The 13,533-nt window shown below is 43.9% G+C and overlaps 1 protein-coding gene across 1 annotated transcript in view; it reads left to right on the plus strand.

Annotated features, from left to right (window-relative positions):
• Positions 1-13,533, plus strand: part of LOC143296624 (eIF-2-alpha kinase GCN2-like) — a 71,587-nt gene that overhangs the window by 37,269 nt on the left and 20,785 nt on the right. Inside the window, exons 16-24 of the mRNA XM_076608653.1 lie at positions 1,176-1,309; positions 1,941-2,300; positions 3,595-3,688; positions 4,461-4,565; positions 6,016-6,138; positions 7,135-7,236; positions 8,926-9,096; positions 9,971-10,372; positions 11,752-11,952. Of these exons, the coding sequence (XP_076464768.1) occupies positions 1,176-1,309; positions 1,941-2,300; positions 3,595-3,688; positions 4,461-4,565; positions 6,016-6,138; positions 7,135-7,236; positions 8,926-9,096; positions 9,971-10,372; positions 11,752-11,952 (1,692 nt within the window). The remainder of the gene's footprint in view (positions 1-1,175; positions 1,310-1,940; positions 2,301-3,594; positions 3,689-4,460; positions 4,566-6,015; positions 6,139-7,134; positions 7,237-8,925; positions 9,097-9,970; positions 10,373-11,751; positions 11,953-13,533) is intronic.

Genomic DNA, 13,533 nt, shown 5'->3' on the forward strand with positions numbered 1-13,533 from the left:
CGCACTTTTGACTCTTGTTTGTGATGGACAATGGAATAACAATTTAGATACAGTAGTGTATGCTTATGTCTTTTCAAAATCAAGAGCGCAAGCGCTCTGAGTCAAGGAATTTTCCAGAGCGCAATTTGTTTTTTCAGAGCGTTCTGCTCAGCGCTCCCGTTAGTGACGAACACTGCAATGACAGCACAGCAGTTGTTAATGTATAGTAAGTCTCCATGTTAGTGCGCATGCTCAACAAAGGAATAATCAATTGTGGGCTTACTTTCACCTTTACTACTATCGTTGAATAATGGACACAGTACACAAGTTTGATATATCGCATTTATTTCACATTTGAAATGGCTAAAATGTATACACAAATGAAAAGACATGCAGACCTGACAAAAGCTTTGTTTTTGAGTCACATGTTCTATTGAGCAACAGAATGCTAAGCTTTCATTAAAAATGCAGCACTGAAGTAGCAAAAATCAAGCAGTGTTTTTTTATTCTTGATTAATAATGTGAGCACGAATTGAACTTGCACGAAAAGGAAAAGAAGGCAGTGGGAAACTTGACCTGTGACATAAGTGGTGGTGTACTTTCAGCAAATGAGAATTATCATGCTTTGACTCGTGATCAGCCTGAGCCTTATGGTGGTCAGTTTACATTCCCCCACCCTCCCACCCCCCATTTCTGTTTTCAGTAATTTAACTTCCCTCTACTTCCATTCCTCTTCTGTGTTCACTTCCATCTGCAGTAACATTTTGTTGGAAAGAAAGAGTCTGCAAAAAGAATTGACATTGACAGCAAAGAAACGAGCGTCTGCTTTTTCAAAGCTTAAAGCAAAGAATATCTGTGTATTCGACTTTCGTGTGTTCAGTTCATGCTTTGTGCACTGTGTGTCGACCCCATTTTAAAATGTCACTTAGTGGTAGATAAAGGCCTGACCAGCGTGTTGGGTTATGCTGCTGTCAGGTGTGGTGTAGCGCATATGGATTTGTCGGAGCGTAGTGATGCCTCCTTCAGAAATTGAAACTGAAACTGTGAATGACTGGTGGGGAAGCCGAAGCTCTTAAGATTTGCCTTTGCACATGATCCAGTGCTGTGTAAATGTTTTTACCGTGTGAGATGTTAGTTGTGTTGTGGGTTAGTATTTATGGTGACACGTACTTGATTTGACGCACCGTGTCACCCAGGTGAAGAACAAGCTGGACGGACAGGTGTATGCCATCAAGCGGATCATGATCAATCCTCGCAGCAAACTCTTGTCCAAGAAAATCACCCGAGAAGTCAATCTCCTGTCTCGCCTCAATCATGAAAACATCGTCCGGTAGGTTTTCTGTGTTCTCTGGTACGTGCTGTGAACCTCCTCGCTCACTGTCTGTAATACATGCGCACATACTTTGTTCACACACATACATATACACATGTACACATGCTGACAAATATGCACAGACACTCAGACCGCACACACATAATAGACATATAATATGCATATAGACACACATGTGTGCACACAGATGCATGTTAGGTATTCACAGTCATGTAGGCTACAAACACACACGCATACACACATCCACACACATACACATGCACACAAGTGAACACTGCCATATAACCATGATGTGCTTGATAACCTTCGAAAAAAACCAAAAGAAAACAGTAACTATTATTTAATGCCAGACCCACATGTTTGAAAAGTCTCATGTTACGACTCTTTCCCCAGGTACTACAACGCCTAGATCGACATGCTTGAACAGTCCCTTGTTACGACTCTTTGTCAGATACTATAATGCCTAGACTGACATGCTTGAATAGTCCCTTGTTACGACTCTTTCCCCAGGTACTACAACGCCTAGACTGACATGCTTGAACAGTCCCTTGTTACGACTCTTTGTCAGATACTATAATGCCTAGACTCACATGTTTTGAAGAGTCCTACATTACAACTCTTTCCCCAGGTACTACAACGCCTGGATGGAGTTCACGGACGACCCGGCCTACTCGGAGACCTCGTCCTGCTCCACAATCTCCTCCAGACCCACCTCCTCCCCGTCCTCCCCCTCCCCCAAAGCCCCCCAGGCGGGGGCTGGGGATGGGGGGAAGCGGAAGAACAGCCTGGACATGTTTGACAACGTAGAACAGTTGGCACCAAAGGCGGCGGAGGACAGCGTGGACTGGAGCGTCAGTCGGTCCCTGGACCACAAGGCCAAGGATGATGACTCCTCCTCTTCTGACGATGATGATGATGACGATGACGACGACGACGATGATGACGATGGTGGACACTGGGGCTTGGGAGGGATTGGAGCCTCTTTCTTGTGAGTTGTCGTCCTTTGCTTTTTTTTGCTTTTTTTTTTTCTTCTTTTTTCTTCAAGAAAAAAATGAACATCAGGGCATGTAGTAGGGACGAAAGAGGAGTGTGTGTGTGTGTGTGTGTGTATGTGTGTGTGTGTATGTGTGTGTGTGTGTGTGTGTGTGTGTGTGTGCTTGAGTGTTTGGTTGGCTGACTAAAGGGTTGTGCATGTACGTTTTTTTAATCTTTTTCTTTCTTTCATTTTAGTATTTAAATGCATGTTTTGAATGTAAGTATTTACATTGCACAGCACAATTGAGCATGTTATACATGGAAAAATGCTTTATGAATTAGATTATTATTATTTTTATTATTATTATTATTATGCATATGTATTTGCATACCTATCAGAGTGAATTTCTTGTTGATAATTTTTCCAAAGGACGAGCCTTTTGTTGCAGTGGGTTCTTTTTCAGTGCGCAGAGTGCATACTGCACACGGAACCTCGGCATCATCTCACCCGAATGACTAGAAATTCCTTTTGATATTCCAGTCAAACATGGGAGAAAGGGCGAGAGCAGGATTTGAACCCAGACCCCCACAGACACTGCATTTGCAGACAAGCATCTTAACTCTCTCCGGACGAAGGAATGCTCACGCATTCCTACACAAAACGTATTCAGATTCGGACGAAGGAATGGAATAGCATTCTCTGAAAGTAAAATTCCATCATGCGCTGTACACGTGATTTTGTGATTAGCCAAGCAGAGTGCGCTATTCTGGGTCACTCCACAATCGAACAGTATGATTGGTCAGCCTGGGATGTGTGGCCCGTCTCGCACACACGCTGACAAAGTCACTGACCGGTCGTCTGCTCGCGTGCCAGCCTGTTAGCAAAGCGGGCTCTTCTCAGAATGTTGTGAAGCGAACAAGGCAGTGACGGCAACGTTTTAGGGTTGCCGGAGTACTTGAAATGCTACAAACTGAAGGGTCGGACATTGAAGAGGTGGATGATGACGAAGAAGAAAGCGAATTTAATGCAGAAAGCGAGCATGGGTATGGTGATTCGGGGTGAAAAATTGGCAGTATTTTCTACATATGGCAAAACTGTAAAAATAAGATGAGAAATTTGATTTTTTTTTATATGTAATAGCTCAGCATGTAATAAACAAGTTCTGAAAGTTTCATTTTCTTACACAGTATTTTGTATTTAAAAAATTTTTTTTTCCAAACCCTGTGGGGAAAAGCAAGGGAGAAAACTTGTCGTCCCGAGTGAGTTAACCATTGTGCCACCTTGCTTCGTGTGGTTGCCTGTGCAGGCGATGGAGCGACCATTCCTCAGACAGCGTGGGGTTCGAGGACGAGGGAACCCCCAGCAGTGGGGACCAGCAGACCGCCGAGTCCCAGTCCCAGGTTGGTACCGCTGTGGTGTGTGGTCAGTACACGTGTGAGATGTGGTCACTTGGTATCGCTGTGGTGTGTGGTCAGTACACGTGTGAGATGTGGTCACTTGGTACCACTGTGGTGTGTGGTCAGTACACGTGTGAGATGTGGTCACTTGGTACCGCTGTGGTGTGTGGTCAGTACACGTGTGAGATGTGGTCACTTGGTACCGCTGTGGTGTATGGTCAGTACACGTGTGAGATGTGGTCACTTGTATCGCTGTGGTGTGTGGTCAGTACACGTGTGAGATGTGGTCACTTGGTACCGCTGTGGTGTGTGGTCAGTACACGTGTGAGATGTGGTCACTTGTATCGCTGTGGTGTGTGGTCAGTACACGTGTGAGATGTGGTCACTTGGTACCGCTGTGGTGTGTGGTCAGTACACGTGTGAGATGTGGTCACTTGTATCGCTGTGGTGTGTGGTCAGTACACGTGTGAGATGTGGTCACTTGGTATCGCTGTGGTGTGTGGTCAGTACACGTGTGAGATGTGGTCACTTGTACCGCTGTGGTGTGTGGTCAGTACACGTGTGAGATGTGGTCACTTCTTTGTCTTCATCTTTGTCTTCTTCTTCTGCTACGTCTTCTGTTTTTTTCTTCTTCAGCGTTCCTGGGCAGAAGCTCTTACGTTCACATATATGTATGGTTGGACTTTAGTGTGTGTGTTTTTTTTGTGGTGGTAGAAGTGCAGCAAACATTCCCCTTCCCCATGCTGATGACGCTGTTTCACAGGCTGTGTTGCAGACGGGCACCCCCAAGAAGTCCGGGTCAGACACCAGCGCAGCCCTGTGGTCACCTCAAGGCCAGCAAGAGGAGGAGCCGCCCAGGCTCAGGTGTCTCTACATACAGGTAGGTCATCATTGTCTCTGTTTACGGGTAGGTCATAATTGTCTCTGCATAGAGGTAGGTCGTGATTGTCTCTGTATGCAGGTAGGTCATCATTGTCTCCACTTACAGGTAGGTCATGATTGTCTGTCCATACAGGTTGGTCATCATTGTCTCTGTTTACAGGTAGGTAATGATTGTCTGTCCATACAGGTTGGTCATCATTGTCTCCATTTACAGGTAGGTCATGATTGTCTGTTCATACTGGTTGGTCATCACTGTCTCTGTTTACAGGTAGGTCATGATTGTCTCTGTATACACGTAGGTCATCATTGTCTCTTCATACAGATAAGTCATAATTGTCTATACATACAGGTGGGTCATAATTGTCTGTACATACAGGTAGGTCATAATCGTCTCTGTATACAGGTAGGTCATGATTGTCTCTTCATACAAGTAGGTCATAATTGTCTGTACATACAGGTAGGTCATAATCGTCTCTGTTTACTGGTATAGTTGTCTGTACATACAGGTAGGTCATAATCATCTCTGTATACAGGTAGGTCATAATCATCTCTGTTTACAGGTAGGTCATGATTGTCTCTTTGTACAGATAGGTCATGATTGTCTCTACATACAGGTAGGTCATGATTGCCTCTGCATACAGGTAGGTCATAATTGTCTCTACATACAGGTTCGTCATATTTGCCTCTTTGTACAGGTAGGTCATAATTGTCTGTATACAGGTAGGTCATAATTGCCTGTACAAACAGGTAGGTCATAATTGTTTCTACATACAGGTAGGTCATAATTATCTCTGCATACAGGTAGGTCATAATTGTCTCTGCAAATTGTCTCTATATAAGGTAGGTCATGATTGTCTCTGTATACAGATAGGTCATTATAATGGTGTTAATGAAATATAGTACTGAGGACCTGAAGTATCTGTCTGTACATGCTTGTGTGTACACTCATGTACACAGGGTAGGCAGACATACTGTAGTTAAATAACATTCACAGCTGTTTGTTATAATGTGTGGAAACTAAACATTGACATGTCTGATCAAAAAGAATATGTGTGTATGATAGTCAGGTCTGACTATGACCATCAGAACAGCAGAGAAGGCACCCGCTGTCCCAACTATCTGGGCTAGAATTTGATTATAGTGGAGAATGTCTTGCCCAAGTTACATCCCCACTCTCTCGGCCAGGAGGGTTTTAGGACAGTCGGTGTTGGGATGGTTCCCAAAGGCCAAACAAGACCCCAAGGCTGCAGCACTAAGAGCCAGTGCAATCTTGCCTTCTAGGTTGAGAGTCACAGTCCTCATGAAAGACTAAGCTTATGCATATATATATATATATGTGTGTGTGTGTGTGTGTATGTGTGTGTGTGTGTAAATATAAACTAACAACAAATGATAAGAACAACTAAACCAACTGTGCACTGATTTCCAAGGTGTGTATGTGTTGACAGATGCAGTACTGTGAGAAGAGCACCCTGCGACGCGCTATTGACCAGGGGCTGTACAAGAACATGAACCGTGTGTGGAAATACTTCAGGGAGATCACTGAGGGTCTGCTCTACATCCATGAACAGGTCCGTCACCAGCTTATATAAATGTGTTCTTTTTCTCAGTTTGAGTTTCTCAAGGAGGCGTCACTGCGATCAGATAAATCCATTTACGCTCCACATCTGCCAGGCGGATGCCTGACCAGCAGCATAACCCAACATGCCAATCAAGCCTGAGTGTATGCATATGTGTTTGTGAATCTTTCAGAGTGGATTTCTTTAACGGGACTTGCCAGAGGACAACACTTACATTGCCATGTGTTCTCTTTCAGTGATCCAAGTGCGTGCTGCTCAGGGGATCTCAGTTTATCGTCTCATCCAAATGACTTAGATGCTCAGTTAAATTATCTAGTCAAACTTGGGAGAAAGGGCGAGACCAGGATTTGAACCTAGACCCCGTTGGACCCTGTATTGGCAGATAAACATCTGAAGCATCCTGCCACCTTTCATCAGCTTTTTGTGTTTTGTATAGAAAGATGCATTCAGTGTATGAAATTAAGTAGATTTGTGCTGAATAGAAAGATGCATTCAGTGTATGAAATTAAGTAGATTTGTGCTCCTGCCATTTCCAGTGGTTAAAAACATCAGTATTGCTTAAAGACTCAGAACTGGTTCATTGTTTTAACATGCAAAAGCGAAATACAAATAAACCAAGGCAGCGTGTTTAAGAAATTATGATTATTTAAAAAGAAGATGAACTTGCCATTGAGAAAAATCCAAGATGTGTGACAGTGTGATGGGACATCATGGACAGAGTGTGTTGGGACATCATGGACAGGGTGTGTTGGGACATCATGGACAGGGTGTGTTGGGACATCATGGACAGAGTGTGTTGGGACATCATGGACAGGGTGTGTTGGGACATCATGGACAGGGAGTGTTGGGACATCATGGACAGGGTGTGTTGGGACATCATGGACAGAGTTTTTTGGGACATCATGGACAGGGTTTTCATTACTGCTGAGTACACAGGGGTTTTTTTCAGGCGTGATGAAAGTGACAGATGGTTGATGTGTTGAACAGAAAATGATCCATCGGGACCTGAAGCCGGTCAACATATTTCTGGACGCTAATGATTTGGTCAAGATCGGTGATTTTGGTTTGGCCACAACAGACATTGTCAAGGTGAGAAATGTGGGAAACCGGAAATTGACGGATCCTTGAAAAGGTTCATGTGTCGTACAAATTTTGCGCAAGCCCCACTCCAGTTATAAGTGAATTGTGTGTATACTCATGTGCTTGTGCAAGCCTTGAGATTTGTGTTATTGTGTACATGCACATTTGTGCTGACTAATGCATGATGGTGAACATGGGAGTTGCAGCCACACAAATGAGGCAAGAGAAAAAAAAAACCAGAAACAAATTTTGGATAACAGACTTCAGGAAAACAGTGCTTTTACTTTCCCCTGCATTCAGTTCAGTTTCATAGGGGCGTGAGACAGTGCAGACAGATCTCTATACGCTACACCACATCTGCTGTAAAACTAATATTAACTCACTTAGTTCTGCCAGTTAGCTCCCTTTAACTTTCCCCACAGATGGCCCATTTGTATGAGTAAAAAATTAAATCACCAAAAAGCAAATGTTAGAATTTATGAATTGAAAACTTCCAAACCGATCAGTAACATAACAAATTTGTTGGGGACAAAATATAAAACTTCCACCCTGCTTATGCCGTCATTCAGTAAGATGATGAAAGTACATGTATCCATATTTTTTGTTCAAAATTTGCACACACTGATGACTTGTAAGCAAATCCAGGAAAGCACACAGAGTTTGAATTAGATTGAATTCAGAACATTTTTAGCCCTCACTGGGCCCCTTTGTCAAATTCTGTTGTCTGCCTTGTGACTGTGAAGAAACTGGGTCAGAGGCCATTGTTGACACACACTGTTCACGTGAATCAGTCACCTAGAAAATTACTCTCCTGCTCGCGAGTACATTAACACACTCGGCATTTATTGGATGTAGCACAGAGTGGAAAAGTCAGTTAAGATATTCTCAGCTTATAACGTTATTATGCAAATTAGGTGCCATGCAAAATATTCAAAATTTTCTAAAGTCCCGATAGGGCTCCTTCGTCTGATACAGTTGTAAACAGAATGGCCTTGATGGGGGCTCATTGTCCACTCGTGAGTTAAAATGATGATAATGATAATATTAAAACGATGTAATAATTATTGATTAGAATGTTTTGAAGCGAATATGTTTATTACTCCTGTTTAGTCAAGTAATGTTTAATGTTGTTTCCGTGTGTGTGTGTTGGAGTGTGTGTGTGTGTGTGTGAGTGTGTGTGTGTGAGTGTGTGTGTGTGTGTGTGTGTGTGTGTGTGTGTGTGTGTGTGTGTTGGAGTGCGTGTGTGTGTGCGTGTGAGTGTGTGTGCATGTGTGTGCTGATTGTCTGGTTGTGTTTTGCTGCACCTGATGCAATTTCTCTTTGTGAGATAATGAAGCTATTCTTATCTATTACCAATGTGCAGTATAGTATGTTATGCTCGTGATTATATGTTTATTAATTCTTTCTGTTTTTACATTTAAAATATTACCTGCAGTTTGTGGACTGAATGTACGAAACAGTGTATGTTATATTTTTTTTTATATTTGTGTCTTCTTTGTATTTCTAATAGCTGTTGTTTTTGTTGTTGTTTTCTTTTGTTGTTGTTGTTTCACAGTTATGGTCTCTGTGTTGTTTACTTGTCTATGTTGTTATGACGCACCTGACCAGGTTTATCTAACGTGAGATAAATAAAGTTATTCTGGTCTGATCTTTTCCCCTGCACTAACGGAGGTGTTGATGCAGACTGTGCGTGTGCAGCAAAAGACGGGACTGGCCGACAGCACCATGGCGGTGGTGGGCCCCAGCGACCCCTTCAGTTCAAGGTCGGGGGTGGGGAGCGGGGACGGGGACATGACGGGGGAGGTGGGCACCGCCCTGTACGTCAGCCCCGAGATGATGAGAGGGGGCAGTAAGCTGCGGTACGACCAGGTGTGTTGCTGTCGGCGTGTGTTGTGGGGTGTAGGTGTGGTTTGGTTTCTACGTCTGTGTGGGTGTGGTGTGGGTGTGTATGTGGATGTGTGTGAGTGTGTTTATTTTTATGTGTGTCTGTGTGTGCTTGCATGTGTGTGTGTGTGTGTTTATGTGTGTGTTTTTTTTTGTATGTGTGTGTGGGGGGAGGGGGGTGGGGTGTGTGTGTGCGTATGCGTTTTTTTGTTGGGAAATGTGTGATGATAAAGATGTGTACTATGATTTCTCCTACCCCCCTCACCCCCACACCCCTCCCACCCCAATGCTGCCCTAACCCACCCAGAGAAATGTTGGGGGCCCTTTCAGTTATAATTAGTATCCACACCTTGTGGAAACTGTGCTAAAAAAATTTCTTCTTTTCAATCACTCTGTTTCTTTCTTGTTTCTGTCATCTCTTCCTTCGGTATTTTTTGACTTGCTGGTTCATTCGTGTGTGTGTGTGTCAGGGGTGTAGGGGTGGGGTTCTGAAAAGGTTAAATGCTTTTTTTTTTGTCCTGGACTTTATAACAGGCATTCTTGTTATCTTGTGTTCGTTTTTTGTGCCTACGTCGTGTGAGTTGCCTGCCAGAATATTTTTATTTTAATTTTTTTCAGTTTGCATGCCTGATTTTATAAATATAATTTTGTGTGTTATGTATTGTTATGTTTGTATTTAGGTTCCTTTTGGGTTTTTTTTTTTTTTTTTTTTTTTTTTTTCCATCTTCTGGTGAACAATGGTTGGTATGGTAAACTTCAGAGACATGTCCCTCACCCCCCCCCCCCCCCCCCCCCCACCCCCCCAAAAAAAAAGAAAAAAAAAGTTAAGTTTTTTATTCTTCCTGCCTTTCTCCTCCAGAAAGTGGACATCTACAGCCTGGGCATCATCTTCTTCGAGATGGTCTACAAGCACCTGGGCACCAGCATGGAGCGCTACATCGTGCTCTCCAACCTGCGCAAGGAGGAGATCCTCTTCCCTGAGGACTTCAACCGGGATGGTGACCTTGACCCCCAGGCCCGCCTGCTGCGGCAGATGCTGAACCACGACCCCGGGCAGCGGCCCAGCTCCAGGGACCTGCTGCAGTCCCCTTACCTGCCGGCCGTGCAGGAGGCGGAGGCCGAGTTCCACCAGCGTCTGGAGGAGGCGGTTCGGAACCCCGAGGGTCAGGTGTACCGCCGCATCCTGCAGCAGTTCTTTGGCCGCCCGGCTTCCATGGCCATGGACATGACCTACAACATGGACCAGGTCAAGAGCAAAGTGGTGGGTGCGGCTTTTGTGGGTTTAGTGTGTGTGTGTATCTGTATGTGTGTATGTGTGTGTGTGTGTGCTTTCAGTTTTTTGGTACAAGAGAGAGTATGTTTTGTCTGTTCTATGAGTATCGTATCTGTGGTGTCTTTAGCCTGGGCAAGAGCAAAGTGCTTTTTTTTTTTTCTTTTTGTTGTTGTCAATTTTGTTTGTGTGTTTCTTGCGTCCTTGTGGTTCAGGAGTGAGCATGTTTTTGTCTGCAGAGTCTGTTGTTTGGGTTCCAGTTCTATGGTGTCTTTAGTCTTGGGGGGACAGCAAAATGGTGAATGGGGTATTGAGTTTTGTTGGGGGTTGTGTATCCATATGTTTGTGTGTGTGTGTGTGTGTGTGTTTCTTATGTTTTTAGGTACAGGAGAGAGTGTGTTTTGTCTATTCTTTGAGTATCATATCTGTGGTGTTTTTAGCCTGGGGAAGAGCAAAGTGTTGGGTGGTTTGTTGTTGTTGCTGTTTGTTTGTTGTTGTTTTGTGTGTGTGTGTGCGTGCGTGTTTGTGTGTGAGTGTGTGTGTGTGTGTTTGTGTGCTTCTTGTGTTTCCTTGTGGTTCAAGAGAGAACGTGTTTTGTCTGCAGAGTCTGTTCTTTGTGTGTCATGTCTGTGGTGTCTTTAGCCTAGGCAGGAGCAAAGTGGTGGGTGTGTTGTAACGTTGCATCACTGTCATTGTCTAATGTGACAGTGGTTTTCACCTTGACTGTGGAAAAAAAAGTGATTTTTTTTTTTTAATGGTGGGTAGGGTTTTGAGGTTTTGTGTGTGTGTGTGTGTGTGTGTGTGTGTGTGTGTGTGTGTGTGTGTGTGTTGGTTGTTATGTCTGATGTATTTGCTAATATTTTAACATTGTTCCCACCAGTAAAATGAACAAACTTGAATTTTTTTCTCCTTTTTTTTTCAAAATATTCTGTGTATTTTTTTTCCCCTAAAAATGTGAGATCTTCCCCTGATTGTGAGTTATCTTATCCTGTCAGTGTTGAAGTTATGATAATTATATTCTCCATTCATTTTCCTTCAAGGAATCATAAACTTTTACATACTTTTGAGAATAATTTTAGTTTTTGTGATTTTTTTTCTTTTTTTCTTTTGCAAAAAATCACAAATAGTTCCAGGAGTAAAAGGATTAAAGTTTTACACGCTAAGTGCTGCACACGAGACCTCGGTGTACCATCGCATCCAAATGACTAGCGTCCAGACCACCACTCAAGGTCTAGTGGAGAAAAGCCACAGGCAAGTGTGGGATTCAAACCTGTACGTTCAGATTCCCTCGCTTCCGACTAGGTGAACGCATTACCGCTAGGCCACCATGACTCCAGTTAAGCGGCGTGGCCGTGCCGTGCTGTGGGCAGATGCAGAACCCGGTCAGGTCCATGCTGCTGCAAGAGGTGGCGCGGGAGCGGGTGGAGCGGGTGTTCAAGTGTCACGGGGCCGTCAAGTTCACCACGCCCCTCCTGATGCCCCGCCCCCACCAGTACGACGTCATCGACCAGCTCCTCCCCTGCTTCCTCGACAAGAGCGGCGCCGTCGTCAACCTGCCCTTTGACCTCCGGGTGAGTCCACGCAGGTAGTGGGATGCTGTTTGGGGTGCAGGGGGGGCTTGAAATACCCACCTGTCTGATTAATCGTCTGGGATGACTGAACCTTTATGTGGACAACTGGAAATGCTGTCTCCGCTTGTCTGTTGGGCTGCTGATTTTTTATTTTGTCAGTAAAAGGGTGACGCAGCAAATAGTTTCAGTGCAGATGAACTGCATTTCCCTCCTCCCATTTTCACTGGGACAAGATGTGTTCTGTCAATAAAACATGTCAGCGCAGAAGCAGTAGAAACTGATTTGAAATTCTGAATTATAGGGTGGGGGAGGCATGCAGAGTTGTTTTTTAAAATCTACTTGTCCCCAGATGTCTGGGAGTTTCCAGCCATGAGGTAGGCCCAGAATGCTGCGTTGCTGCAGTTAAACTGCGCTCCAGAGATGATTCTTTGATGGTGTGTGTGTGTGTGTTTGAGACTCAACTCGACTTCATTTATTGTCATGAAACCCAGAAGGATTTATAGAAACAGTGAGTGTGAATTTGTATGCATTTGAGAGTTTGTGTGTGCTTCTGGTCTTGTGCGCGTCATTCACACAGTAGTCATCTGCTGGCCTACATGTTCTCTGCATCCCACACTGTAAAAAGAAATGACAAAATTAAAAGATTTTACAATGACAGTGTGTCCTATTGTACCTTGGTCCTATCAGCTGGAATTAACGTCCCTACCAAATTTGTTACGCTGAAACAAAATCTCAGTTCCAGTCTTGCCTCAAAACACATTTTTACAAATCTGCTTTCATGGTTGTGTACATTTGGGTGTGTGGTGGTGGTAATGGTGTGTTTGTGTGTGTGCACTTTGTCACTGACACATTCCATTCACCTTGTTGTAAGTCATGATTATAGTGCCCAGTGTTGTCAATTTTTGTAATTTCTGTATTCTGTTGGGTTTTTTCTTCTCCAAAGGATGTTAATTGTTAATGCTCTGGGCCGTTGTGCTAAGGAGGTAGGGTGCATTAAGAATACCCATTATTATGATTATCATTATTTCTTCTTACTCTGCATTTGTGGGCTGCAATTCCTGTGTTTGCTCATATATGTTTGAGTGGGCTTTTACGTGCATGACGGTTTTTACCCTGCCATGTAGGCAGCCATACTCCATTTTCCGGGGTGGTATTATGATTATGGTGAATGTTTGGTGGTGGTGGCTGTGTGGTAAGTTGTCCCTTGCCTGGTAAGGGTATTGAAATAATGATGAAGGTTTGGTGGTGGCTGTGGGGGCAGCTATACTCCACTTTTGGGGTTATCATGATTATTATTATGATGATGAATGTGTGCTGGTGGTGGTTTTGTGGCTAACTGTCCTTTGCCCGCTACGTAGGCAGCCACACTCAGTTTCAGTTTCAGTTTCTCAAGGAGGCGTCACTGCGTTCAGACAAATCCATATACACTACACTACATCTGCTAGGCAGATGCCTGACCAGCTGCATAGCCATACTCTGTTTTTATGAAGAATGTGTGGTGGTGTCTCTCTGGTCAGGTGCGCTTTGTCCGCTGTTTTCAGGTGTATTATTCTGACAAATGTGTGGTGGTGGTGTCTCTCT

The sequence above is a fragment of the Babylonia areolata genome, chromosome 21, assembly GCF_041734735.1.
Source record: "Babylonia areolata isolate BAREFJ2019XMU chromosome 21, ASM4173473v1, whole genome shotgun sequence".
Lineage (NCBI taxonomy): Eukaryota > Metazoa > Mollusca > Gastropoda > Neogastropoda > Buccinidae > Babylonia > Babylonia areolata.